The sequence below is a fragment of the Squalius cephalus genome (genome assembly GCF_949319135.1).
Source record: "Squalius cephalus genome assembly, chromosome: 21".
NCBI classification, from domain to species: domain Eukaryota; kingdom Metazoa; phylum Chordata; class Actinopteri; order Cypriniformes; family Leuciscidae; genus Squalius; species Squalius cephalus.
Window position 1 is genome coordinate 22,279,540 of NC_137142.1, and position 27,996 is coordinate 22,307,535.

At 37.2% G+C, this 27,996-nt stretch overlaps 3 protein-coding genes across 4 annotated transcripts; 2 read left to right on the plus strand and 1 right to left on the minus strand.

The window, feature by feature from the left end:
• The first annotated feature begins 183 nt into the window (after positions 1–183).
• Positions 184–8,555, plus strand: csgalnact2 (chondroitin sulfate N-acetylgalactosaminyltransferase 2). The gene is made up of 8 exons (XM_079855196.1): positions 184–334; positions 1,163–2,033; positions 2,204–2,420; positions 4,828–4,929; positions 6,098–6,279; positions 6,579–6,673; positions 6,760–6,841; positions 7,883–8,555. Exons 2-8 carry the CDS (start codon positions 1,382–1,384, stop codon positions 8,173–8,175), a joined length of 1,623 nt encoding a protein of 540 aa, XP_079711322.1. The 5' UTR covers positions 184–334; positions 1,163–1,381; the 3' UTR covers positions 8,176–8,555.
• Positions 8,556–9,624: 1,069 nt separating this feature from the next.
• On the minus strand, positions 9,625–18,503 carry sec23ip (SEC23 interacting protein). The gene is made up of 18 exons (XM_079855175.1): positions 18,292–18,503; positions 16,818–17,341; positions 15,990–16,197; positions 15,527–15,720; positions 15,344–15,433; positions 14,430–14,550; positions 14,137–14,226; positions 13,854–13,995; positions 12,965–13,173; positions 12,723–12,820; positions 12,414–12,581; positions 12,232–12,327; positions 11,978–12,151; positions 11,691–11,846; positions 11,421–11,523; positions 10,428–10,613; positions 10,174–10,339; positions 9,625–10,083 (listed from the first exon to the last, which is right to left on the minus strand). The coding sequence occupies exons 1-18, from the start codon at positions 18,422–18,424 to the stop codon at positions 10,002–10,004; spliced, it is 2,940 nt and encodes a 979-aa protein (XP_079711301.1). The 5' UTR covers positions 18,425–18,503; the 3' UTR covers positions 9,625–10,001.
• Positions 18,504–19,196: 693 nt separating this feature from the next.
• Positions 19,197–27,083, plus strand: mcmbp (minichromosome maintenance complex binding protein; the record flags this gene model as incomplete). 2 transcript variants are annotated; one of them, XM_079855187.1, is made up of 16 exons in its annotated part: positions 19,197–19,401; positions 19,551–19,636; positions 19,980–20,120; positions 20,270–20,311; positions 20,670–20,759; positions 20,896–21,028; positions 21,152–21,306; positions 21,553–21,650; positions 21,741–21,910; positions 22,949–23,072; positions 23,299–23,416; positions 23,540–23,705; positions 25,756–25,889; positions 26,454–26,618; positions 26,785–26,873; positions 26,957–27,083. In XM_079855187.1, the coding sequence occupies exons 1-16, from the start codon at positions 19,212–19,214 to the stop codon at positions 27,081–27,083; spliced, it is 2,028 nt and encodes a 675-aa protein (XP_079711313.1). In that variant the 5' UTR covers positions 19,197–19,211. The 2 variants fall into 2 exon arrangements, with proteins under 2 accessions (XP_079711313.1, XP_079711312.1); XM_079855186.1 differs by having other exon boundaries at positions 19,198–19,401; positions 20,667–20,759.
• Positions 27,084–27,996: the final 913 nt, after the last annotated feature.

A 27,996-nucleotide genomic window follows, 5' to 3' on the forward strand; every position in this document is an offset into this window, starting at 1 on the left:
GAACACAAAATAAATACAACTAAAAAAAGACATGAAATGCAACTCTAAAAAGGAAGAGGGTTGTTTTAAAGCAGACTTTCAAAAATGTCCTAATTATAGGTTATTTTGTTTACCATAGTTTTCAACAATTTGTAAAACATCTAAAGACGACACACTGGCTTTTATTTTGAAATTCTGCGGCTCATAGCGGAAGGAACATGCTTCGTTTTTTTCATTGCCCCGTGGCGTTGTGTTCCGAATCCCACCGTTCCCACATTTATTATGCTCGGTATTCTATTGAACAGTTGCATGAAGAAGCGGTTACCGACAGCCACAAACAATCACAACCGCCGAGGTAAGTGTCGCGCCGAGGCAGTGTTTGTTTTATCCAAGAAAACAACTTCAACCTCGATGTTTCTTACGCAAATTAGATTATTACTGCTAGATATTTGCCATTATGTCTTTTCATTAGGCTTATTGATCAATCAGCCAGATGTTTCCCTGTGTGCATAAAGCTGTGTTTCCTTGTTGATCTGTAAACAAACTTAATATTATTCAGAGTCTTATGTTATGTGTTTGTTTATATTAAAGTGTAAACATAAATTGCCCTATACATATACAGTTGTTATGAATATGAATATGAATAGTTTTATACTGTGTATGGAGCCAGTCGGCAAAAATAAACAGATAGTTGATCAGGAATCCGCTTATCACACGGCTGATAAAAACATTGAAATAAAATATTGATTATTAAATTATTATTGCTTATATATTTAAATTTCTATTGTCTTATTTTTGGATTATCTAAGTTTCGATCCGCTTAAAATTATTACATTGATCTATGTCTACGTAGACAACAATCTGAAACTTGCCTAGCAACAGTTTTACAATATTAATTTACATATTATCAGTCCAAGTTACTGGATATTCGTTTTATAAATAAATACCGTTTTAATAAAAAAAAATATCATTCATATTTTTTATGTGGAGTAACTGTTTTCAAGTTATAAAAAATGCAAGGCACTGTAGGCTGTTAAATTATTTTATATAGTTTTTAATTATTTCAACATTTGTTTTGACTATTTCTTGTCTGGTTTGGTATAAATACACGTTTGGTATAAATTTTGGTATAAATTTGGTATGAATAGAAAATATATTTTTCATGATTTGAATCTCTTTTTAGATGTGGTGTTTCTCTAAACGGAGGAATATTGTGCAAGCAGGATGACAGTTTGTCAACGGTATATTCACACATCTCTGAGGAATCTAAGCATGATCGACGTGCTGTAGAGTGAGAGGAGCAAGATTACAAGAGAAATGTGACGCTAGCGTACTTCCTCCGCTTTGCTTGGGAATGGATTAATGTGAAAGTGGCTGGTAAAGAGCACCCTGCCTCTCAGATATGCCCAGACGGGGGCTTCCTCTGCAGGGGCGGGCGCGCTGGCTTCTCCTAGGTATATTTTTAATCCTGGTGCTGCTGCTCTTTGCTTACCTCCTGGAGTGCACACCGCCTGCGGATGTGAGTCAGGTGCTGCCTGGCCTGGGAGGAGATCCTTATGGGAAGGAGTATTACCAGGCCCTCCTGCAGGAGCAGGAAGAGCGGCATCTCAGCCGAGCGGCCAGCCTCAAGAGGCAGATTGCGCAGCTCAAACAAGAACTCCAAGAGATGAGCGAGAAACTGAGGGTACTTCAAAAAAAAAAGGAGGGCCCCGGGCCACAGAGCCTGATCGATGGCAGAGATCAAGAGCCGAGTGACCTCTTGGAGTACCTGCACTCACAAATCGACAAGGCGGAGGTGAACACGGGAGCGCGGCTACCGAGCGAGTACGCGCTTGTGCCCTTTGAGAGCTTCACCTCCACGAAGGTGTACCAGCTGGAGATGGGCCTGACACGCCATCCCGAGGAGAAGCCTGTGCGGAAGGACCGGAGGGATGAGTTGGTGGAGGTGATAGAAGCGGGTTTGGAAATTATTAATAACCCGGAAGACGATGACGGACAGGAGGACAACATCCCCATGCAGAGGCAGATGTTCACCGAAAGCCATTTTTTTGAGGGTAAGAGCTGTTCAGATGAAGTATACAACTTTACGTACTGTGTGTTCAGGGTTTGTGTGTACTTAACAGCGTTTGTTTGTATTTGAGGATAATAAAGGTGGTGTGAACTTTGCACAGCACAAAATATTCAGTAACTCTAGCTGCTTTTGTGTACTTGCTATTCTTGGCAGGACTCTACAGGACCGAGAGGGACAAAGGCACACTGTATGAGCTCTACTTCGCTAAAGAGGATTCCCACGAGTACCGTCACGTCACCCTCTTCCGTCCATTTGGGCCCCTCATGAAAGTGAGGAGCACGTCTGTAGACGCCGCCAGCACCATCATTAACATCATAGTGCCGTTGTCAGGCCGCACTGAAGTCTTTGTTCAGTTTTTGCACAACTTCAGGTGAGAACGTCACTGTGGAAGGTTTCGGGAAGTTTGCTCGTGTAAATGTGCACTTTTATAGAGTGATGACGCTTTTTTGTAGGCCAATCCAAAAGTTAGCATCACCCTGGTTCCTAGACAAAAACCCAATAGGATTTTTTCCATTGGCTTTTGGATTATTGTAGAAAATAAGCTCTGTCACCAACGAAAGTTTTAGCGTGGATGCCAGCCGAACTTAGCCCCGCCCAGAACATTTTTAGTTCGGGGAGTTCGGTCTGGACTTGATCCGTTGTGGAGCTATTATGCTCGAACCAGAGCTGTTCGGACCAATCAGATTGTCAGGGCGGGCTTTATACGATGATGGACAGATGATCAACAGTAACGTAATCATCCACGTCACCAACGAGCGCTTGGGTTGAATTCGTTTACAACAAGTAAGTTCACACTTACAAATAAATCAGATAGAATACACGCATATTTGGCGTGCTGTCCGAGGAGAGGCTCCGGGCTCGGTATTCGGCCCGAACCCAAAGTACTCCCCCCGTATTCCAGGCTGTGGAAGAACAGGCCAAGCGTGAGTGAAGGGATGCTGAAAACTATATGAATATATAAAATTCCTCTCATGCTGATAGGGTAGACATGGTAATTGTTTGATGACAAGTTGATTGGATTGATTATTTGAACGTGCTCCTCCCGAACTTTGTTTATGAAACATCATGTGTAGATTCCGCCATCGCGTCTGTTATAGAAGATATCGACAGCGCATTAATTTTAAAAGAGGAACAGAGAACCGCTATCAAGGCATTTGTCGATCGGAAAGATGAACGAAGAACATATGTCACTTACTCCGTTGCTCTGATTGGTTGTAGGTCTATCCAATTGAGTGCAGAGGCATTTTCTTTCCTGGTTCGGTTGAAACACGCCCCATAATCACAGCCCAATGGAGCAGTATCAGACTCATATTCTGACTAGAATCTGAGTATGACGACGTCAGGCTACAAAAGTTTATGTTTCTTACATGTTTTCTTCATCATGATAATCTTCAGAAAGCCTTTTGAAGCCTAAATACAATCGGCAGTTCAAAAGAGCTAAACGTTGGCTATAAAGGAAGTACACCGCAGTCGCCACTATTAAGCTTCTGAAAACTCTTTCAGTCATTATTTAAAAACATTTGTCACTTTAAGTTTGAGTTCTAATCGTTTGCAAGATCGTGATTATGAACTCAATGAGGCTGTAAAAGCGCAATAGTGAGTAGATGAGTTCTACTGTTCGGCTGATAACGTTTAACCCAACAACCTCTGTAGTCTAATTTAGCCACTTGTTAGCAACCGCCTTTTTCAGGACAAGTAAACTCTTTTTATTTATTTATTTATTTATTTTTTGTACGAGTCGTGTATTGTCATAGATATGTGTATACGTAGATTCCAGACGCCATCTTGGAACAGTCAGCGTGTCGTCACTCACAGTAAGAATCAATGATGCCACAACATTGCGCAGATTTTGGTTGTCAAACCGCTGAGATTTAAATTCCAGAAGAAATGGGATAACCTTTCACAGGTGAAAATGTGTTGGGTTGTGTTTTTAAATCAACTCTGTAATACAGGTTTTTACAATGGTACTTTTTAATGTCGTGATAGATGATGCCTTTGTCTTGTATTGGGTTAGTTTTGCAAAATCATCTGCTGAAGTCTATTGCAGATTCAAACATGTGTCTAACTGTCGGTTGCAGACGCACAGTCAACAGTCAGCTTTGACTGTTCCAATATGGCGGACGGCATATGTATGGAGGCCCATAGAAACAGTCGCAAATGAGGCATCTATGTATATATCTTTGACTGATTTCATTTATGTCTTAGAATAAAATGTGAAAGTATCTTGAGCTTTTGTTCACCACCAAGCTCATTGACTTGAGGATGATGGAACCGGAAGTGCTAAAATGCTTACTCGTTTGTGTGTTTTAGCCTACAAAAACACGTAATTTCTGCAGCACTAATGAAATTCACAGACAACAAGATCCATTGTTCATTATCAATAGTGATATATGAAGCACTGATGACACAGAACTCGCTTTTAATCCAAGTAGTTTCTGATAGTCAACACGGTGAATTCACGTGACTAACTACAACCTGATGCTAAGTTTATTTGGCAATGTGCAAAAGGTTTCGTCCTCATGCACACAAAACTCACGATCATGTGTATTCCTATTGAAATGAGCATGTAAAAGAGATTGTGGGATCGTGTCTGGGAATGTGTGTGTCAGTGTGTTCTTGTGTGCTGCAAATCGTATGGTTGAATCTCCTATAGATGTGTGGAATGCAGCAACACGCAACCAGATGTTACACAGTTTTACAAGGGAATGGTTTCCCGTACAGTTTTCTCTTTGGTAGTTTTTGAAATGTTGTGATCTGACAGTGTTTTCTGTGTGCAGGGAGGTTTGTGTACAGCAGGACAAGCGAGTGCATCTCACAGTGGTGTATTTTGGTCAGACGGGCTTGCAGGAGGTGAAGGCGTCTCTGAGGAAAATGTCCAGGTTTGAGCTTTGCAAATGTTCTGTGTTTATTGCATGTTATTGCACTGATCCTAAATGGAGGAAACCCAAGGGAAAGGAATTTGCTGTTTACCCATAATGGGGCAGTAGAGACTGTAATTTCCTTGAATTGCAGGAATTAAGCTTCCTTTTTCATAATTATTGTGTGCAGAGCTCTTATAGTAATTCACATTGTCTGTACACTACCATTCAAAAATTTTAAGTCAGTAAGATTCTTATTGATAGAAATAGGGCTGCGCAATGTATCAAAATATCGCAAATGTACATATTGTGATGTATAGTAACGGCAATAACAGGGGTCATGAACAAAAGACAGACACTGCTCTTGACTGAATAACTTTTGTAGCTTTAATAAGAATCAGTGTACATTTAATTCATACAATGAAGACTAAGCAGCGTTTTATTTCTACATTTGATTATTCAGTTTCTGTTGTTACATAAACCTAATGTAGGCCTACCTGAACCTAAACCCCCTGGTTACACTAGTGTTAGAATGACACTTATGATACAGTAAAACATTGCTGTTCACTTTCAGAAGTTGTAGTGATGCTTTCTTCTGTCAAAAAGAGTGTGAAAACATTTATGTTGGTTATAGAATTTTAAATATAATTTAAGTTTAATTTACGCACTTAAGCATTTTTCTTCAATATTGTGCAGCCCTAGAAAGAAATGAACTTTTATTCAGCAAAGATGCATTGAGTAGATCAGTAGTGACACTATAGACATTTATAACATTACAAAAAATATATATTTCAAATAAATGCTGTTCTTTTGAACTTCCTATTAAAGAATCCTAAAAATATATATCATGGTTGCCACAAAAATATTAAGCAGCAGAACTGCTTTCATAACAGTAATTATAAGAAATGTTTCTTGAGCACCAAATCAGAATATAAGAATGATTTCTGAATGATCATGTGACACTGAAGACTGGAGTAATGATGCTAAAAATTCAGCTTTGCGGTCACAGAAATAAATTACATTTAAAAATATATTTTCAAAAACATTTAAAAATCATATCAACCCCAGACTTATAAACAGTAGTGTGTGATGGTAAAGATTGTAAACACGTGTTATTACCCTGTATGGTTGGTATAAATCTTCTAAGCCTCATTTTGTTTCCTTCCTTGTTATTCATGATCCTTTCCAGTGAGGAGAACTTCAGTAACTACACTCTGATCCCTGTGGATGAGGAGTTTTCGCGCGGCCGTGGTCTGGACATTGGAGCTCACGCGTGGGAGAAAGGGGGTGACGTGTTGATGTTCTTCTGTGACGTTGACATCTACTTCACACTGGAATTTCTTAGTACCTGTCGTCTCAATACAGCTCCAGGTTTGTCATCTCAGCAAACATTTATATCTGAAAATTCATGGACCCATTACTAGAAAAAACATCTATATTTCTCCAATTTTGCACATATGATGCGTGTACTTTCAGTTTGTTTTCCATCTAAGCAGTAATAATATTAGAGATAATAGGATATTTAGCAAATAAATTAATGACATTTACTGGTTTTATGCATGGTTGACAGAACAGTATAAATGATCTTCATCAAGAAAATATCTTCATCAATACTAAAAATATAATCCTCTATGTAATTTTACAATAATTTTTTTTTCTCTCCCTTGCAGGAAAACGAGTTTTCTATCCGGTGGTTTTCAGTTTGTACAATCCAGCTATAGTTTATGGAAATCTTGAGTTTCCACCCCCAATTGAGAGTCAGCTGGTATGTAACCAAGATTTTATTTTTTTTAGAACGTATGGCTTTCTAGTGATTCAAAAGAAAATAAGACAATTGTATGCCGTTTACAGATTCATAAAAAAGATGCTGGATTCTGGAGGGATTTTGGATTTGGCATGACTTGTCAATATCGCTCTGACTTCCTTAGCATTGGTAAGTTAATGTGGACTTTTGGATTGTAGGAAATAATATTTTAATAATTTTCTTATGTAGGGTGACCTTTGACCAATAATTCTATTATTATTAATATATATATATATATGAATCAATCAATCAATCAGCATATTAGAATGATTTCTGAAGACTGTAATAATGATGTTGGAAAAAATAATAATAAAAAAAATTTATATATATATATATATATATATATATATATATATATATATATATATATATATATATTAGGGCTGTCAAACTATTAATCGCGATTAATCGCATCCAAAATAAAAGTTTCTTTTTACATAATATATGTGTGTGTACGGTGTATAATTATTTTCTATATATAAATACACACACATGCATGTATATATTTAAGAAATATTTGCATGTATATACTGTGCATATATATTTATATTATATATCATTTATATTATATATAAATATTTTATATATAAATAACACATTTTTCTTAAATATATATGCGTGTGTGTATTTATATATAGAAAATAATTATACTCCATACACACACATATATTATGTAAACACAAACTTTTATTTTGGATGCGATTAATCGTTTGACAGCCCTAATATATATTTTTTTTTTTTTTTTGATTTTTTTTTATTATTATAATTTATTTTTTTCAACATCATTACTACAGTCTTCAGAAATCATTCTAATATGCTGATTAAATAATAATAATAGGAAATGTTTCTTGAGGAGAAAATCAGCAAGGATTATGTGACCGCTTTGCCATCACAGGATTAAATAAAATTTTAACATTTATTTAAATGGAAAACAATTATTTTAAATTGTAATATTTCAGAATATTGCTGTTTTTACTGTATTTTTGCTGAAATAAATGCTGCCTTGGTGAGCATAAGAGACTTATGAATGACTTATGAAACAATAAATGAGAATATTTTTTCCCTTCGTAAATGAATGCATGTATGAGAGTACTGATTCATCAAATTACAATAAAAAGATAATTTGCTTATTTTTTATTTAAATAAATAAACTCATGGTTTCTTTCATAGGAGGATTTGATCTGGAAGTGAAAGGCTGGGGTGTAGAAGATGTGCACTTGTACAGGAAGTACCTACGCAGTGAACAGATTGTGATCCGGACCCCTGTGTCTAGCCTCTTCCACCTGTGGCACGAGAAGCTGTGCGCGGATGAGCTGACCCCGGAACAGTACCGCATGTGCATCCAGTCCAAGGCCATGAATGAGGCGTCACACTCTCATCTGGGCATGCTTGTGTTCAGGGAGGAGATTGAGACTCACCTTCGAAAGCAGGCCTACAAAACTCAGAGCAAACCAGTAGAATGAATCAACAATGCAGCAAGGAGCACAACTTTGTTGATAACAGCAATGAAGAAATGGGTCGAAATGTTGTTGTTTTTTTGTATTATTTGAACTGAAGTCAAATCAAAATAATTATCCTGGGATTACAGAAGACTTTATGAAAACAAAGAAGACTAGGTGTTAAGGGAGGATGGTACTGATTGGTACTACATAAACCGTTTACTTTGATTTACCTTCTGGAATAGTTTGCTTTAATGCCAATTTAGGTTTAGGTGTTAAGCACTAAAAGGACTTTTTAGATTTGTTTATTACATGCTGTATGTGAATAATGAAAAGTCCCTTTGGGAAAATGAGTTACTGAAGAAACTGCTTGAGCCTCATTCATAAAAACAAGTTTGTGCAAAGTTTTATTGCATAAATTGTCTCATTGAATTGAATGCAACAGCTTGCATAAATGTTTTATACAAATGAGTTGCACTGTTGTTCTGCTCATGATTTATAAATAATGGCCATTGAGAAGACATGTAAAGAGCATGTTTTTGTGTTTTATTTTGCCATCGATTGACAGCCATTAGTTACATTTCTATATTATTTCTAGTGGTGTCAAATAGATGAATTGTGATTAATTGCGTCTAGCATAAAAATGTGTAAATATGTAATTTGTGTGTGTGTAAATATGCACACAAACTTTTGATTAATCAGCACTAATTATTTCTGTTGAAAATCGGTGCGCTGTGATAAAAAGGGAGATACATTGCTAAAAAGGACAATCATCCACGTGTGGATGCAGTTAAACTTGCTGGATTTGTACTGTAGGTCATGTGTCTGCTGGAACAGTATTCAGACTTTTCCCCAAGTCTTCCATGTCTTTGCTGTGTGAGATAGCATGGACCTGAAATGCATTTTGATGCATGTGTCAAACTTTTACTTTGCACCATGTGTGAGGACTGGTCAGTGCTATAAAAACAGGATCTAAATGCTTTGGCCGCTGCAACCACTTTGAAATGAATCTGTGGTATATAGTCAATGTTGAGGTATTAAAAAAACTGAACTACCTACAACATTTCTCTGACTAAACTGTTGCTGAGGACATTATGTATTCCATTGGCTAGTAGATTGAAAATAACCTTTGCTATCTATTGTAAAGCCTCAAATTGATCAGGATGTTGAGTTCCATTGCTCATTTTCTAAAACAAATAAAAGAAATACAACAAGCTATTTTTAATGTTTGTCCCTAAAATAAACCATGAAGGTGTGCGATTAGATGCTTGATCGTAATCAACAAACTCTTTTAGGACTTCTGGGAAGTGATGCAGCAGTGTGAACCTTGAAACATAGACCTGCTATTTGATTGCCAGCAGTTCTGTCATACATTTTGCTTCCAAAAAACCAGTAAATATCAGTTTACTCAATTATACCAATTTACAGAAAATAACTTTAACATAACTATAACAAGCAAGAGCAACGACCGCTACTAATAGTTCAGTTTATTTTGATTCTTGGTTGTAGTTTTTACACAGCATAATCAATATTCCTTTTCTAACTCTAGATAAAGTTTGTTAATACCATTTGATTCCATTTGCAATTGCACACAAACTTGCAGCTCTATAAGCTATAAAAATTTTATTTTAAACTGTTGCAGTGGTATTGAAATCCACTATTCATTTCTTAATTTAAGACACATGGAATAATACAAGTGTATTCATTTTATACAACAGACTACAGGAAAATAAAATAACAAAAACTACTGGGACAGTCCCAGTTGAAGAGTTGAAAACTGTTTAAAATATTTATTTATCTTCAAAGCAATATGATTTCTGATGTATAAGGAGTTTTAGAGACCCATTACATTAATGCATTGGATGATCTGGCCGTACATCCATGGACTTATAAATTTCCTTGAGAAGCAGCAGAGCTGTATCTTCAGATTCCCTGAGGACAGAGACAAAAGAGTCTTTACTGTATTTCACAAAATGACAATAATACAATTACATAATGATATTGTTATGGAAGATCACATACCAGTAACACAGATGACTCTGGAGTGCGAACAGGTATTCGTTAAAGCTCTCGATGGGTTTCTCTTGCAGGACGTAGTCAATGCGATTCCCTCCATTCAGCAGGCCCACTTTTACATGCGTCTCCTCTTCCTTCTGAGGCTCTGGACTCTCAACCATCTTACCCTCCTCTGCAAACAAACATTGAGATTCAGTTTGCGTTGAAGTGTGCACAGTAAACTGATGACACTTAAAGGATATGCATTGTGGGTGACTCACCTTCCCCTTCCTGCATTTCCTCTTGTGCTTTGATCTGACTGGCAACCATGGCGAGCTGTTCGTGCAGTTGAGCAGAAGAGGTGTGAGCACGAGCAAACTCATTCAGAGTCTGCCAAGCAGTCTTCAGAGAGCTGATGAAGCCGTGCTTTAAGTCAGAGCCCATCCTGGATAAACTCTCTTTTAATTCTGGATGAAAGACACAAAAAAAGAAATGTTGTAAACAAGAAAATTAATGCATTCTATTAGTTACATTTACATTTAAATTACAATAATGCTCATTTATTTTTTAACTTTTCTTTGCTTGATCAACACCAGAAACGTTTGTCCTGTACAATTTACTCATTATTTTTAAAATAATAATAATTAATTATTTAAATAACTATAATAAATGATTAATAATTAATTTATAATAAAATAAATATATTTTTTTAACTGTATAAAATGCAAAGAAATTGTCAATAGGGTTCATACACATTTCTTCCAATAAATTTCCATGACTTTTGAGGCAAATATTCATGACCTAACGTTCCATGAAACGTCTGTGTATACATGTAAAATAAGAATAAAAATCCATATTCAAATTTCAAATCACAGCACATCTTAACTAATTTATGACAAGCTATGTGGTTTAATACAAAATAAACATTTATTTTATTATTTACTATTCGTTTCAGCGATGACTAATCTGAACGCCTCTGATTGGCCATCACAATCATAAGCTCAACAGAAATGCATGTGATTGGTTATAATGCTCATTGCTGCAAAACAAAATTGAATTAACGTTATGTACTGTAGTTTGTTTAACCAATATTATCACTTAAACATATATCCTATTATTTAAATATTTTGAAAAAAGACTTCCATACCTTTCCTAAAACTTTCTGGGTTTATTCCTTTTTCCAAAACTTTTCCAGGCCTGAAAATTGCTATTTTAAAAATCCATGACTTTTCCAGGTTTTTAATGACCGTACGAACCTTGTGTTTAATACATACCGAGATGAAGCCTCTTCCTCCCTTTATGATGAGGGATCAAAACCGGTTCCAATTCAACGTCTGGTAAGATCATGGGTTCAATCCTGTATGCAACTGGATCCAACTGAGAACACAATATCATTAATGTATTAGCAACACTGAGAATGTTAAATTTACAAATCGTGTTCATTATTCTTCATTTACACTGACACTTTAGTTGTAAACCACATGATTTCCAAAAGATCAGATGCAGCTGTAGAGAAGCAGTTGACGATCTAAGACACAACTCACTGGATGATAGATATTGAAGAACCCTTTGCAGGTGGGAAGCTGGTAAGACTCTTCAATTTTCTCCACCCCACGTACTGTCAGAAACATCCCGATGGGAGAGCCGAGAGCAAAGAAATTCACCGGTTCAAAGTCTAGAGCATGATACACCACCGACACCTGGAGGAGAACATCCAAGATTGCAGAGCATATTCACGTTTCAGACCCACAATCAGCTTGTGACTAAATGACCTTCATTCAATCATCTTGGTCCATAGATCAATTTGGGACGGTGTAAATTCAAGCTTTACCTGTCCTGTGCCTATTTCGAAATAGTTGTAATCTACATGGATTGAGGACATGTTCCTTCCCACTGGCAGTTTGCTGATGGAAGGATCTGGTGTGGGCTCTGTCTGGACGGGAAGTTGGGTCTCTTTTGGTTCCTCTTTTTCTACAGTTTTCTCTTTCACAGCCTTTCGTGCAGCCTGTCGAGAAGAAAATGTGTTTCAAAGCATCACATCAGAATGGACAAATGAAAACCTGATGCAAAAAACTGAAAATTTGCCTGTTTTGCAGACTTCTCTTTGACAAAGTTGGCAAGTTTTTTACGTGGCCCCAGAGGAATACCCATTTCCTTTAGGTCATCTATTGTGCATAACAGCTGTAATAGAGATAGAGGAATAGCAGTGATGAGTTGCTTATTGTTTTAATATAAAAGGTGTAAAAACTCATTTAAAATGCTCTCACCAGAGACTCAATATCAATCCTCTCAGTTTCAAAGGTGCTCAGATACTCAGACAAACTCAGCATCTCCAGAACAGATGACAGGTTGCCAATCTCTTCTTCTTCCTCTTTGGCCTCTTCCTCAGCAGCCGCTACAGTAACCACTTCATTGGCCTGGACGACGGCAATTCCCTATAATAATTAAAATAAGGTCATCTTAAACACCCATAAAGGTTGTGTGTTCCAGGGATGCCATAAACAGAACACGCCATAATACTACTTCAATTAATGTGCAGCATTTTAAGTTCATCCTCATCCAAAATGTACTGATACCTGTTTCACATTAAGCGGAGCATTTCCATTGGTTACTGGACCTGATAAAGGTGAGCAGACCTTCTGATTGGACAGCAGGTCAAAAAGTATCAAAGAGCCTATAGATTAGGGGAAATAATAAATTGAAAGAAATTTGTAATACTAGTTTAGTTCAATACATGGTGTTGTTAAACACTAAATGTACTCTAATAGTGCATCACTGTAGTTCAAGCTTTATCTTAATCAAAGGAAAGGATTCTCACCCAAGCTGTGTCCAGACACGGACACTCTGCCTTTGAAGTCTGGGTTTCTTTCCATGAATAGTGTGTGTAAGCGGTTGATCTCAAAAGCCACGGTGTCCATAATGGTCTGACAGTAGGTTGGGCTGTTGTAGAAAAGCACGTCTAAAAGGGTTTCATTAGTGAAGTGACGCAAACGACCTGTGCTGGGCAAAGTAATCTTCTTTATCCTCCTACATGATTCAAAATGTAAAAGACAGAAAGAACTAAATTACAAAACAAAACGTTTATGATATAACAGACAACATAATTTGGGCAAAAATGTATAGAGATTTCAAGTTCATTGGAGCACCAAATGAGGGGAATGAGAATTATTTTTCAATAACCCTTAAAAAAAAAAAAAAAAAAAACTTTCTGACCAACCAGTTTCTGTTTTTTTTTCCAGAGAGGGATAAGATATGATCAAAAATACAGTAAAAAAAGCAATATTGTGAAATATTATTACAATTTAAAATTACTCCTTGATCACAATTTGATCAAATCAAGCTCGGACAGACGCCAACAGACTCCGACATGGGTAACACACTGATGTAAAAAAAAAAAAAAAAACGGCCAAGTGTCTGTTGCTGTTTGTCAGTGCGGTATGAGTTGGCCTTAAGGCATCCTTGCTGAATAAAAGTATTAATTTCTTAAAAAAACACACAAAAAAAAGACAAACTTTTGAACAGTAATGTATATTTTGAATAGAATTGACAATATATTATATTTATATTTAAATGATATATTGGTGGCTGAAGGGTCAGTACAAAATAAAGTAATCAGCAAAAGCAAAAACGGGAACATTAGTTTTAGGCCTAATATAGAGCGCCCAAGTAAGACTTCCAGTGAATGTGGCTGAAGGTTGTGTCTCTACCTGTCAACCCCTGTAGCGTCACCGTGCAGAGCCGTGTGCCAATGCACAGGCAAAAACTCCACACGACTAATGACATGATCATCACGAGCCTTCTTAAAATGACTCTGCAACAACTTCAAGGACACACTGCGGAAGTCATCCACTGCAAACACACAAACAGAGTTTGACTGAAGCGCAATATATTGTGTTCAAGAATTCACATCAAAACAGTAGGATTCGTTTTTACTGAAAGTGTTTGGCTAAATCCTTAGAAAACTGTATTCACAACTTGCGTAACACATACCACACTCCACCATGCTTCTGAACCTCAGGTCACAGACGGGGCCGATGCCATGCACCATAAACACCAGATGATCCACCTGAGCCATCTCGCCTAGACAGGAAAAGACCATTTTCTTCAGTGAATCTGCCATGCTATGCATTCACCATCAAATAATACCGAAGAATCTTGAGTTTGAAGGCTGTTTGACAAGTTGTATTTTGAAACTTGGGGGATTTTAAAGTGAGAAAGCAAAACAAAATCACTTATTTTTTGTCTGGCTTTAGTGAGAAAATGAGAACAAAAGACCGATTTACCATCAGGAACTTCATCTTGATCATCGTCCACACCCCTCTTGACAACCCGAGGTCGGGTCTGACCGTCCTGTGTCGTGCCCCACTCATCAGGCATGGCGGACGGCTGAAACTGCACAATCACCTGAGGAACCAAACAATCATTTAAGCTACAAGAAAAAGTGTTTACTATATCTAGTGTCTATTCTAATGATACGTTTGCATGACAACGATGTATTAAAACCAGAAACATTTTTCCTTCGCGTTTTTCCGTGTACAGATGACAATCCCCGTTCACACTGATCCACGAAAATGACTAAAAATGCTGTATTATGCATGCCAGGCCAGTAGTTGGCAATGTCATTTTGTAAAGAAACACTGCCCACCTATAGACCAGAGCAGCGCCCTGACAGGTATGGAAGCGAGGCTGTGAGGGATAGATTTACCGTGCTTTCAATGGAATCCGCTATAAAAAGTTGTATAAAGCTCCTAGATCACTTATAATTTTCCACACCTCATATTTTGTCTACCGAAATTTTGTCTTGGAAAGATATTTTTTCAGTGTTTCGTCAGCAAAACAATCCAAAAGCACATTAAATAACAGTACAACCCACTGAAAAGATGCATGTCTCCCTCACAGCCTCGCTTTCATTCCCGTTAAAAAACAAAGATGGCGCTGCTGTGAATAAGGTCAATAGACTGAACATGTAATACGCATGCGCATGACCTCACCGTTTTCACAAATTCACGTTTTTGTAATTTACACAAGACCAAAACTGGATCTTTTTGAAAAACTTGCACTTTGAAACCCGTCTTCAAAAGTTAGCATTTTCATGCTCCTCAAAACACTGTTGTTGTGTAAATAAATGGCCAAAATGCATAAAAAGTTTTCCGTTTTTAGTTGAAAACTGCCTTTTGAGCATTTCAAAAAGTTGTACCTTTGGATTGTGCATTACGATGGTCTCACCAGATGGGAATTCCAGTCGTCGATGCCACTGATTAGTGGTAACAGCTTTCTTATATTCGACCTGTTTACAGCAGACAACAATGAGCAGTTAAAATGTCATCCTAAAAGCCTGTTCTGAATACTGATGAGAAAAAAAGTATAGGGAAGCACAAACCTCCAGCTTCTCACTGAATTCTTCTGAATATGGGATGAAGCGACTGTCTGCGTCTCCTTTGTAGAACCAGGAACAACGGCGGACCTCGGTGGGCTCTTCCTCCCAGTACACAGAGGTCCGTGTGCGGTCGTACAGCTGCACGTCATAGCGCCCTCCGTCCGTACACACAATCACATTCTCTGGATCTGGCTGAACTGAAGCAACAGATTGCGAAGTGACTATGTTGTGAAATAGACTAAGAGTGGCCACATGCTCTTAGCATACATAGAAAAACACTTTTAAATCAGTTCATCTCAAACAAATTAAGTTACAGTGACAGAGGCATTTAGCCTAACATTCATTCAATTTAGTTACTTTAAAAGTAAACATGCAGGCTCCATACTTCCTAAGTTAGAGAACTAATGCCAAAATTTTGTCAGCGTCTTGTAAAAATTTTCTGCCATGAAAACACTCCCTGTCTTACCAGAGTTGAACGTCTCTTCCAAGCGAATGGAATCCAGAATACTAAAGGGAAGCCAGACCATCTTTGACTCCACTTGTTTACAGTAGAACCAGTGATGTTGTACAGGTTCATAAACATTATATGTGTATGGCACCATTGAATTGGCAGGGACTAACGGTCCAGCCATGCTTGTCGTTGCAGGGGGCGGAGGAATCTGTGTTGGGGGAGGCTGGGGAATAGCAAAACAGTATCAGGACAAAGTGCAATCCCTTTTTAAAAAAAGTTAAATATATATATATATATATAAAATACTAAATGTTACTGTATATATATATAGCTAAAATAAAATATGATAGGATGAAATAAGAGTGAAATAAGTGAAATAATTTTAAGTTGAAGTACTAAAATGACTAAAACTAAATAAAAAATATAATAATTCAAAATATTACTAATACTAAATACTAAAATAACACTGTATTGTGCAGTATGAAAAAATATGATTTTATTTGATGTTATTGTATTATTAGTGTTTTTAAAGATGAACTTTAAGTGAGCATTAGATGATGGCAAAGGTAATCTAAATGTAAAATATAGGAATTTAGCATGATAGCATCAACAATTTAATATCAACATCGGCTGATATAAATCAAATATCAATTGATACCAATACAAACAAAACAAAATATCTCTAATAAGGGCCGACAACCAATATGATACAATATAGCATGCATTTCTAATGCACACTCTAACAACTCTGATAATAGCAGCAGATGATATTTTGAGTAAAATCCTTCTTATTACTATAAGCTCATATTGATTTAAAGACAAAGATGGCATTACATGACCAACCTTGTTGAACACTGTGGGTGGAGTCTGGAACGTGGGTGGAGTCTGGAACGAGGGAGCAGGTATCGCCTGAGAATAGGGGTTTAGATGCTGGGGTGTTTGGCTGGGGGTCTGCTGCTGTATTTCAGGAGCCATGAGATAGGGATTAGCTTTGCTACTGGCAGCTGTGTGCCGGTATGGATTATAGGACTGCTGGGTGCTCTGCGGAGGAGGAGTCGGTGCATTAGGCGGAGGAGTGTATGTACGCACAGGGGTCTGATTAGGAACACTGCCATACTGCTGACTGGGGTTCATGTGAGATACTGGCGGGTTCAGAGGCAGACTAGCTGCAATGGATACAGGCGACGGGCCAGTTGTTGATGGAACGACAGTGGCGGCTGGAGGAGGGCATGGCTGTTGCCCAATAGAAGCAAACGGGTCGCTGCTGTTGGTGACGCTTTGGAAATAATTGAACGTGGAGGCCTGAGGAGCTGCTGATGACGTCTGACCAAGAAAACTGTCTTCTTCTCCAACTTCACTGGCATCATCTTTACAGAGGATGATATAAAGAAATGCAAAGCAAATTTATAGTTTATAATATTAATATAAAATATTAATAAATATATTAGTATTTATAACATAGAGAAACATAATATAATCGGTTGGTTAGATTATAATAAAAAAAAGCATATCATCAATGGTAAGCATTTTATTTTCATTTTTAAAAAAATAAATGAATAATCAGAGTGCACTCAGGCTATAATAAATACTTCCCTGGATTTAATTGGTCGCCCTGCATTAACAGAAACCCTCAAAATGAAAATAAATGTATTTTTTATTAAAATAAATGAAAATAAAAATGATTGAAGACTGACTTTGATATTTGCTTGATTTTAATAATGTTTTCATAAATATCTGACAGTGTTTATAAAGAGTTGGAGAATATGGGGAAAATGCACATAACATTTTTTTTAAATGAACCTTGTCCTTATTTCTGGATATAGCAGTAAAGTAATGGTTCTGAAAAAGACACAAATGTATAATTCTGTGTTCCTATAGGCTACTATATAATGTCATTTAAATTACGTTTTGGTGTGATGACAGGTGGTTTTAGGGACAGTGAGTGACAATGCAATGCAATCTCATAATTTTGATGAAGACTAACGGCAGTTTTGAGTTAAGAACACAGCAAAGAAATGTGATTAATTTCACACTGAAAATGTTACCGTTTAGAACATATTTGCCCTGTATATAAAAGCAAGTGTAACGTCAACTGTTCTCCTTTACTAATTAAGCAAATAAAATCAATACAAAATTCATAAAATATTTGACATCAGTAAAAACGGGAACCTCTGTTTACTGGATTTAAGAGTGAAATAATCTTACAGAAAGCATGATCTATTTATCATAAAGAGAAGAGACCTTTGAGCTGAAAAACAGAGGAAAGCTAACATCACTAGCCACTAAAGCAGCTCATTTGAAGACTTTATAAGCTCACCTCCTGATAAAACCGCCGGGCCGGTGGCCTGACTGACTGGCAGGAACGGCAGGCTGAAATTGAACTCCGGTGCTCCTGAAAACAGCAGATTTGAGCTGCTGCTAGGGATGTTATTGGCTTTCCTATCAGCCATTTTCAATCAAAAATTACACGTAGCTTGTCCTCCAGTCGGAACAGGCAGAGCTTTTTTCTACAACACTTCCTGGTTCGTCACTGTAGAGATAAAGGGGTTCTCTGGATTTTCACAGACCTTTGCTTCATTGATAGTCTGAAAGGTTCATACGGTATTCTAACTCTGATGCCTAGTGCATGATATACAGATTAGCGTCACGTTGACGTCCTGAGGCAAAAGTAATCAACGACAAACAACGTCGATCGTTTTTCTTTTAAAACCAGTTGTTATGCTAGGAAGCAAAAGGACTTTTAAAACGTTAATAAATATTCATTTAAAACATGTACAAGCATGTACAAGAACTTCTTACTTAAATGGATGAATAAATGCTCAATTTCAAGCAGAGTTTTATGGAAACACTCTGAATTCATCTTGGTACTTTAACATAACTAATTTTTTATTATTAATATATTATAAATTAATTTTACGTATTTATTATATATTTTTATATACAAATATTCAATATTTACTTTTTTTCCATTTATTTCAGGCAATGGCACAAAAAAAGTACAAGGTAAACAAAATATAGTTAAATCATATAGTGCAAAAAACAGAATATACAGTATTCAAATATGACGATCGATTTGTAAAATATAATATAACTTTAATATAACAATGATTATTGCACACTGTTTGTAAAAAGGGTTTGACCCATTACTAATTTGTTTACTAAAGCTACTGTACATCTCGGTGAACTACTGTCTAGTCTTCTTGACAGGGGAGCGAAGCGAACATCCGCCGTGGTCACATGGTAGTTTTTATGACGCAATTTTCCCGCCACGGTGTATTGTGCGGCGCTGAACTCTGGAACGTGCATGTTGTAGTTCTTGTTAAAGGAGTATTAAGTTTTAACTTTTGTGAGTTTCTTAATCCTGCAGCAATGCCTACGGTTCACGACTGGATCAATAATCCACTGGGTATTGTTGATGAGATGTTCGGTAAGAAGCAGCAGTCAAACTGTGTATTTCCTACTAATACTGTTTGAAGAGGAGCATGTGATCGTCATTATTTGCTATGATTTTTAAAGTTTACATGTACTGACCTGAATTTCACTGCTTTTGTGTTATTGTGTTTTGACTTCCTACAGCCCAGAGTCACTCCAGTCCAGACTGGGAGAAGAAAGTTGTGGAGTATTTCAAAGAGAAATTGAAACTAAACGATGCTCGCGCATGGGTAACTAACGTGTTGACTGTTAAAATCGTATCTGTTCTAGTATTTTTAGTATTTTGACACACTAATAGCTTAGTGCAGTATTCTTGCAGAAGAAAATTAATTACGTGCTTACATTAGGATAGTGGTCAGTCAACTTTGTAACGTTACTGATATGAGGAGCGGGTTGTTTTGACAGATGACATCGATATTATGCAAAAGACCGATTCATTTGACATGCATATCGGCCTGAGTATTCTCGGGTTCTTATAATTATTAGCTAGAAAATTAATATTTTAATGAGGGATCAGTCCTCAAGTTCATCCGTTTGCTGACTTTGCTGTCATTCATCTGCTGTTTTCTCTAGGTCCCATCTCTGAATGATGTTCCCCTGCACTACATGAAGCCTAATAGTCTTGTGAAATTCCGTTGCATGGTCCAAGATATGTTTGACCCAGAATTTTTCATGGGTGTTTATGAGATAAATGATCCCACATCAAACTCTAAAGTAAGTACTACTAATCCTGTCTGATTAAAAATCCATTCGCACTTTTTTTTTTTCTCAAACACAATGGTATACATAAATATAGTCTATTAATTCTTTTTACCACCTATTTTCTGTTTGAATCATTTCTAAACTTTAAACCTTACTCACAGCAGGTGAAATGTGGAAAATACAAAGATGTCACAGAGTGTGGGGTGAGTAAATGTTTCATTTGTATAGTTGGTTGGGGTCAAATGGACCCTAATTTGATTCAAAACAATTAACATTAATAAATATTTATTTTTTCATTAACTTGTGAATATTAAGCTCAAACAGTAGAGCAAAGCAACACTTATATCAAGGGTTCGAATCCCTACGAACTGAACATGCATTAAATGATAAAAATGTATGCTTTCAATGCAGTGTAAGTTTCTTCTGATTAAAGTGTCTCCTAACAGCATGGATGTAAATGCCCTCAGAGAGTAGTTGAGAAACTGACATGACAAAGTACATTAAAAAGCACTGTACAGCTGCCTTTAAATAGACATAATCAAATGGACTTTATATCAGCAGGTGGACTTTAACTCAAGAAACACAGTGACGTCAGAGAGACAGACCTTTTATTGTGTCCCCATCCCTGGAGAATCTCAGTGGGTCAAGGAAATATCCTTTACATGGACCAAAAAATTACCTTGTTTACATTTCAGATTCTACCAGCGTTTTCACAGCATGTTACTGGTGGTTTCCCTTGTCCTTATTGACCAATATGATAGTTCATCTATCCTTAACAACGCAGAACAGCTACGCAGGCACCAGTCAAGCGCGAGTGGTGCCCTCCACTTCCTATGTCCAGAACAGGCATAAGCGCAGCTATGAGGAAGATGATGAGATGGACACACAACCCCAAAGCCAGATGAAAGATGTCAGTCAAGGTAAGAGGGACAAGTTAACTTCACTGAAAAATTAATTTCCAGTGAGTATGTGGACATTTTTTAATCTATCAAGCATATGGGTTCATGTTCAAGATTTAAAATATGATATTTCTCTTCAAACAGGAGCTCACAGCTCTGCTGAGTCTCATGGAAACATGGAGCCGAAGCGTCAGGAGACAAAAGCCCCCAGTCAGGACTCGTCCCCGTCACACTGCACATCCAGTCTGGACCTCAACTTCCCTTTGCCTGGAGAAAAGGGCCCAGCCTGCCTTGTTAAGGTTTAACTGCTCCTTCATTTTAAACTCTTAAACCATCATCTTGACAGACACTCAATTAAATAGTTTTTTTTTGTAGGTTGTCATTTTTAATGCATACTTTTAAGACTAACACTATAATCAAGTTGTCTTGAGCAGGCACATGTTAACATTGTAATTTGCTTGCTATAATATGATGGTTTGCTCCGTTGAATTGTTCCCCACCTACACAGACAGCCATGTAACTCAGCCATCCTCTGTAATTGGCAGGTATATGAGAACTGGGATAGTTTCAAACTGAATGACATGCTGGAAGTATTTGGCATCCTTTCTGTGGACCCTGCCTTGAGTGTGATTGCAGATGAAAGGTAATCTGCAATGATTTTGGGATGGTTGTAATTGCAATAGAAGGTTCTCTATGATTAAACTGTAATGTGTCGTTTGTTTCATGTTTTCAGAGAGGCGTCTTCACTCCTGGACCCCACGGAGGGAATGGAGACTGTGGAGGAGCAAAGAGTTCACAGCCCGCCAGCATCCCTTGTACCACGACTGCACATGCTGTATGCCCAGCCTCTAGCGCACAACAACCCTCTACTGCCCTCTAGTGCCTTGGAGAATAGTGGCGACCGTAAGACATCACTAATGGATCAGTGAATTAGGTCTTGCAGTGTACATCAGTGTTGTTTTAGTATTATTTATTTACTATTATAGCAGACATTCCACCTCTCCCGGAAGTTCTGTGAGTCTCCCGTGTACTGATAGTGCCTCCCTGACACCCGCAAATTTAATACAATATCCAGGAAATCAAGTGAGCAAGAGAGAATGCTGTTTTTGTTATCGTGCGTTTCAAATGCGTCTCCTGTGAACACTTGCATTTGGACCTTCCCCTTTCATCACACTCTTCATCACTTTCTCTTTTGCCACACGGATACTATTGAAAGGATAAACCTGTGTTACACCGCTTACGCAAATTAATCTAATATAATGTGGTATATTATTCGTTTCTGATGCAATGCCTTGTAATTGTTGGGTGGTGGGTGTTGTGCTACCTTACTGAAATTAGTTTTAGTAATTATTTGAATTTTCATTTACATTTATATTTTTAGTTTTCAATTGAAAGTTTTAGTAGTTTTATTGTGCTTTTGTCATTTTATTATTTTTATTTCTATTTAGCTTTAATTTATGTCTATTTCAGTTTTATTAATTTATTACTTACACTTGAACTTATTTAAGCAACATTTCTAAAAAAAATTAGGCTTAAATTTTTCATCTAATAATTTATTAAATCAGTGGTTTTCTCAATTAACGAGAAGTGGTTTTTAATAGTTTTAGTAAACTAACAACACTGGTGTAAATGCAGTTGAATAGAGCTGCAAACATTTTTAATATTAATGACATTATTTTGACAAGAAGATTAAAATCTTGTCAATATTAAAAGATATTGACGAGAAAAATCATTGTTCTTTAATTTCTGACTATGTACTTGAACAAGTACTAACACAATTATTAAGAAATTGTGACATTATTATTTAATATTATTACAATATCTTTTGTGGTATCAAAATTGGTAGCTAGAGTTGTGAATTTTTTGTTGTGACTATAGACATTTTGTATGGTGACAGCCCAGTGATTGTTGACTTCGGATGTCTGTGTATGCTGTCTTCAGATTTAAGCTGTGTTCTTGGAGAACTGGCCTCAGTCAGAGCAGAGCTGCTCACCTTCCTCACACATGTCCTGATGGGGGATTCACTCGCTGCAGAGTACCTCATTCTCCATCTCATCTCCAATGTGTACGTTTCTCATTTCGAAAGTATGACTTTCTGTAGCATGCAGTTCCTGTTTAATTTATTGCACTTATTTAAGCATTTATATAGTATACTTTGGAAAGTCCTATTCCACCTATTTGCCAGATGTATTAAGATAATAAAAAAAAGAAAAGAGAGTGACATGTTTCTTACACAAAGTTACCCACAGTCCTTCAGACATTATGAAGTTTGCAATGTGTCTTTATTTTAGATACAGCAGACGGGATGTTCTTCCTTTGGGCAAATTCACATTGAATCTCAGTGGCTGTCCTCTCAGCTCTCCATACACCAAGCATCTCTACAATGTCATCCAACAGCTTGTGCCATCTGTAAGTCATCTAGATGGATCTTTTGATTATATTACTTCTCTTATAGAAATAATTTATTAAATACTTTAATAATAGAAGCTGCCATTGCTACTACTTTTCAACTTGATTCCCTTTTCTTGGTAGTCATTCAGGCTATGCATGAGCCTGCAGAATATGAACAACCAACGCATGGTGCCACGGAAAGACTACACGGCTAACCGCCTGATGAGTGGGATTCTTCAGCTGGCCAATAACACGTCACTGTTTCTGGATGAGACACAGCTGGAGCAGGGCCAACTGGATACCGCAGGTGAGAGCACTGATTATAGCAGCGAAAAGTAGTGTGCTGACTAGATGTACAGTAGGAGTCCAAAAGTCTATGTTTACATGCAACCTATAATCCATTTATAATCTTATTTATGGCTTATCTTATAAATGTAAACGCATCAATTCAATTGAAATTTTATTGAAAGGGGTGGAGTAGATCTTGATGTTTGACAGGAGCATTTTTAGCAATTTAAACCTTTGAATCTGAGTATGTTCAGATACATTTGGATTAAAAAATATATTGCACACATCCACAGTGCTGTTATGTGTGCCAATATGCATCTTACAAACATGCATATGTTTCATTACATAAAGGACACAGAATATTTGCTACATATTTATTACTTAATAAAAGCTTTTTTTGACATGTTTTTGGTATGACATCAAAGCACAAACAAAATTCTCGCAGTGGCTTTCGCCATTTCTGAATGCGATGACTAGAAAATGCAAATATGTTGAAATTATGTTTGAAACACATGTAATGCACATTTAAATTAATATGTGAATTGAATTGCAAAGTTTAGATTAGATTAACTATTAGAATTTTCAAAAACAACTTTCAGCCTCTGAAATCAGATTGCATTAATTCGGGCTGCCAAAAATGAGTGCATGTAAACATACCTACTGAAAATTATGTGAACATGGTAATAAACAGTTGTAAGATTACAATAAAACATTGACAAAATTCATGTGAAATGTTCAAATGACATTGATCATGTGACACTGTACAGACAGATGTTCTTGCTTCCATTGAAGCTCAAGATGCTCTTTGTTGGAGAACATGATTATGAGCCTGAGGAGTTCATGCAGCTCAAGTGCTGTTGTCAGTGACAAGAGAGAGACTAAACAAATTCTGAGACATTCAGGAATTCATGTCCATTACTGAATAAATAATGTGTAATGTAAAAGGAAATCAAGAAATCATGTTCTCAAACTTTTGGACTCAGGAGCAGTAAGTTTAGTGTCTGTCAGGAAGTGACTGCTTGTGGTTTTGATATGTTCATGTATTTCTGTTTCTACAAGCCTTTTTTATTCATAATGAGATGTGCATAGACTTCGTTGTTCTTATTGTGCCAATTTTACACTGCAGAGGTGGCACAGAAAGCGCTTCTGAAGTGGTATTTAGGTGTCTTTACATAGACTGTTGCTCAGAGGTGGCATACATGCATTTACTCAGCAATTTCAACAATACTGAGGGATGTGGTATGTCAGAGCCGGCACAATTCAGTCTGCCATGTATGGAGCATTGCATTAGTTCACTGAATTTTCAACAGGCACAGAGCAGTCTTAAAGGGGACCTTTTATGCAAAATTCCCTTTTACATGGTGTACTTTGAACATAAATTTGTGTCTGGTGTGTAAGCAACCACTGGTTAAAATCTACCCACTCATTATTATTTTTACAATCCCCCATGAATCAGAAAGAGTGTCTCTGTCTCAAAACGAGGTGTCCCAGTTTTCTGCCTAATGTGACGTCACATTAGGCCAAGCCCTGGCCACGACTGGTGACGATCTCTGCCCTATTAGCATAGATCCCGCCCTGGGTGAGCCACACACGGTCCGCCATGTTTATATCCTCGCTATAATGTCAGTTACTGTTCTGTTGAATGTGCAAATCATTTAACACCACACTGCTTTGCAATCGGGGGTCAGTACAACGCAGGATTTGCAAAAAAAAAAAAAAGTTGAGCATAATTAGGCCGTGCTATAATAAATGATCTGTGGGGTATTTTAAGCTGAAACTTTACAGAAACATTCTGGGGACACTTGAGACTTATATTACATCTTGTAAAAAGGGGAATAATAGGTCCCCTTTAACTTGGATTGCTTCCAACTCCATCAATAGCCTTGACGTTCTACGTTAATATCAGTACAACCTCTGTCAGAGACAGTTGCATGCTTGAAGGAAGTGTTAACATCCTTTTCTGAAGCCTTTTCCTTTTAGACTGCATTGCTCTGTTGTTCAATCAATGCATTTATCTTACATGTTGTTCAGAGACATAAGTCTTTGTATAATGTCTGTTCTGGGTGTAGGTGTGCAGAATATCACTGCACTGGGGAACCTGATCTCCTGGCAGAAGGTTGATTACGACTTCAACTACCACCAGATGGAATTCCCCTGCAATATTAACGTGCTTATCGCATCCGAGGGCCGATCGCTCCTCCCGGTAAGAACATCAGGCCTGAGTATCTTTCAGTGTTTTATTATTAAAATATTACCGATGTGTATTTGGGGACGAATTAGAGAGACCGGCATCTTAATTTCCAACAGGTGAAAATGACTTGGGGGTGAATGCCTCTCCCATGGGAGTTGTTTCCATCAGACAGTTGTAAAGACAGCCTAATATTTCCATTACAGTCCACAGGGTTGCCGTCAGCTCCCTGGATGGGCTCTTATCGTGGCTTTGCTGTGATGCTAACAGCCTGTGGAATGTCCTGTGCTATTCCTGTACGTCAGCTCTCTAGTTGCCATGGTGGCAACTCTACCACAAGGACATTAGAGGGAGAGGGCAGGACAAGCCACTTATTTAATGGCACGAAGCTCGGTACACATTATTTAACAAAGTTTAAAAAGGCACTAAAGGTTTATTGGGGGTAGTTTCATGATTCTTTAATGGCTTCTGACATTTCTACAAATGAGAATTTCAAATATCAGAGCTCAGTCGTTTCGAAAACACATGGCAGAGTAGAAAAAGCAACATTTAAAGAGATTTTCTTCTTTGCTTTCTCAGTCTGACTGTCAGATTCACCTACGGCCCACCCTTAATCCACCTAACCTGGAGGAGTACCTGAGCGCTGTGCAAGTGGCGCAGGTTCCATCTCAGATTAACAAGTATCGCATCTATCTGAGTGTGGCACGTGCCCTGAACTACACCATTTCGGATGAGATCACAAAGGTCAGAATTTTGTCTGATATGTTTATGGTGATTTATTTGCTGAATTCAGAATCGCATACTTCTCTCTTCCAATTTCTACCATAAAAAAAGATATGGTAAGAGTAGTATGCTAATATGGTGATCCTAATTCAGCACTTGTCTCATGTTTGGTGGTCTTGATCTGTAGGCAGTAGAAGAGGATTTCGTAGAAATGCGAAAAGATGACCCACAGAGTATGTCTGCGGAAGACCTCCATAGATTGCTGGTTGTTGCGAGGTGAAGTTTTAATTGCCCTTTCCCAGCTAATCTAGTTCTGTTAACCATAAGCAAATTAAATACCAATTTGTATTCTGTTTCAGGTTGCTGTCTTTAAGTCACGGGCAGAACACACTCTCTAGAGATGGCTGGATGAAAGCTAAGCAGCTAGAGGTCTTGAGAATAAGTCAAACACAGCAGCAGAAATGTGTAAATGGAAACGAGCCTTAAAATATATTGCTATTTACAAATACGTCAACAGGAACCATACTTGTTAATATTTTGGTTTTCATATGTCAAGACTTCTTGTACAGTTTCTTCTGTTTTTTTTTTTTTTTTTTTACTTCATTTTAAACTTGTGGGAAACTACAGACACTGGTTAAGTAGATTTTTGATGTATGCATTGTTAAATTTTGATTTTGGTACTTGCATTGTATATTTACATTTATATGCAAATGCAGACATGTGACAAAGAATAACTGCCTTACAGCAAATATGTACACTTGTGGCACAGGGATATTAGGAAAAATAAAGTTTTGAATACTCTGCATTTATATAGTCTTGGGGTAACGATTTACAGTAAGGTTCCATTTGTTAACATTAGTTAAGATGAACTACAACAATGAAAAATTTCAACATTTACTAATCTATTATTAAAATCAAAAGTTATATCTGTTTAGCATTACCAAATATAAGAATGGCAACAGTTGTTCTGCTGTATTACCATCAATATTAATCATGCAATTGAGAAAAGCCTTACAAGAAGGTTCACCAGCATGTTTAGAGTTAAAAATAGCAAAAGCCTGAAAGTGCCAGTGCTTACACGTTAATGTTAAATGTCTTGGGCAATGCAACACCAGCCTATTCCTCTCTGTTATAACCTGAGTGAAGGAGCCACAAACCTCTCACACTGCATCTGAATGCAAAGAATGTAGCTTTGCAGTGTAGCTCTGGGCAATCAAAAGGTCTTCACTGGGAGGAACCACATACCGACACTGCAAGGAGAGTTTACTGTGAGATCACAGATCAGTGAAAAACGTTGTTAGGAAAAAACATTTCGCAAGTGATATCTGCAGTATTTGATGGTGAAAGCTTGTGTTCTAGTTAATCTGTCATCAAAGTTGTAAATGAATCAAAATGACAA

Excerpts from the sequence above, each read along its gene's own strand:
- csgalnact2 (XM_079855196.1), top strand. The coding sequence starts at position 1,382 with ATGCCCAGACGGGGGCTTCCTCTGCAGGGGCGGGCGCGCTGGCTTCTC. Across the intron at positions 2,421-4,827 it reads CAGTTTTTGCACAACTTCAG|GGAGGTTTGTGTACAGCAGG; the intron begins GTGAGAACGTCA and ends TTCTGTGTGCAG. Across the intron at positions 6,842-7,882 it reads CTCTGACTTCCTTAGCATTG|GAGGATTTGATCTGGAAGTG; the intron begins GTAAGTTAATGT and ends TTTCTTTCATAG.
- sec23ip (XM_079855175.1), bottom strand. The coding sequence starts at position 18,424 with ATGGCTGATAGGAAAGCCAATAACATCCCTAGCAGCAGCTCAAATCTG. Across the intron at positions 11,847-11,977 it reads TCGAAATAGGCACAGGACAG|GTGTCGGTGGTGTATCATGC; the intron begins GTAAAGCTTGAA and ends GTTCTCCTCCAG. Across the intron at positions 11,524-11,690 it reads TCTTCAATATCTATCATCCA|TTGGATCCAGTTGCATACAG; the intron begins GTGAGTTGTGTC and ends TTGTGTTCTCAG.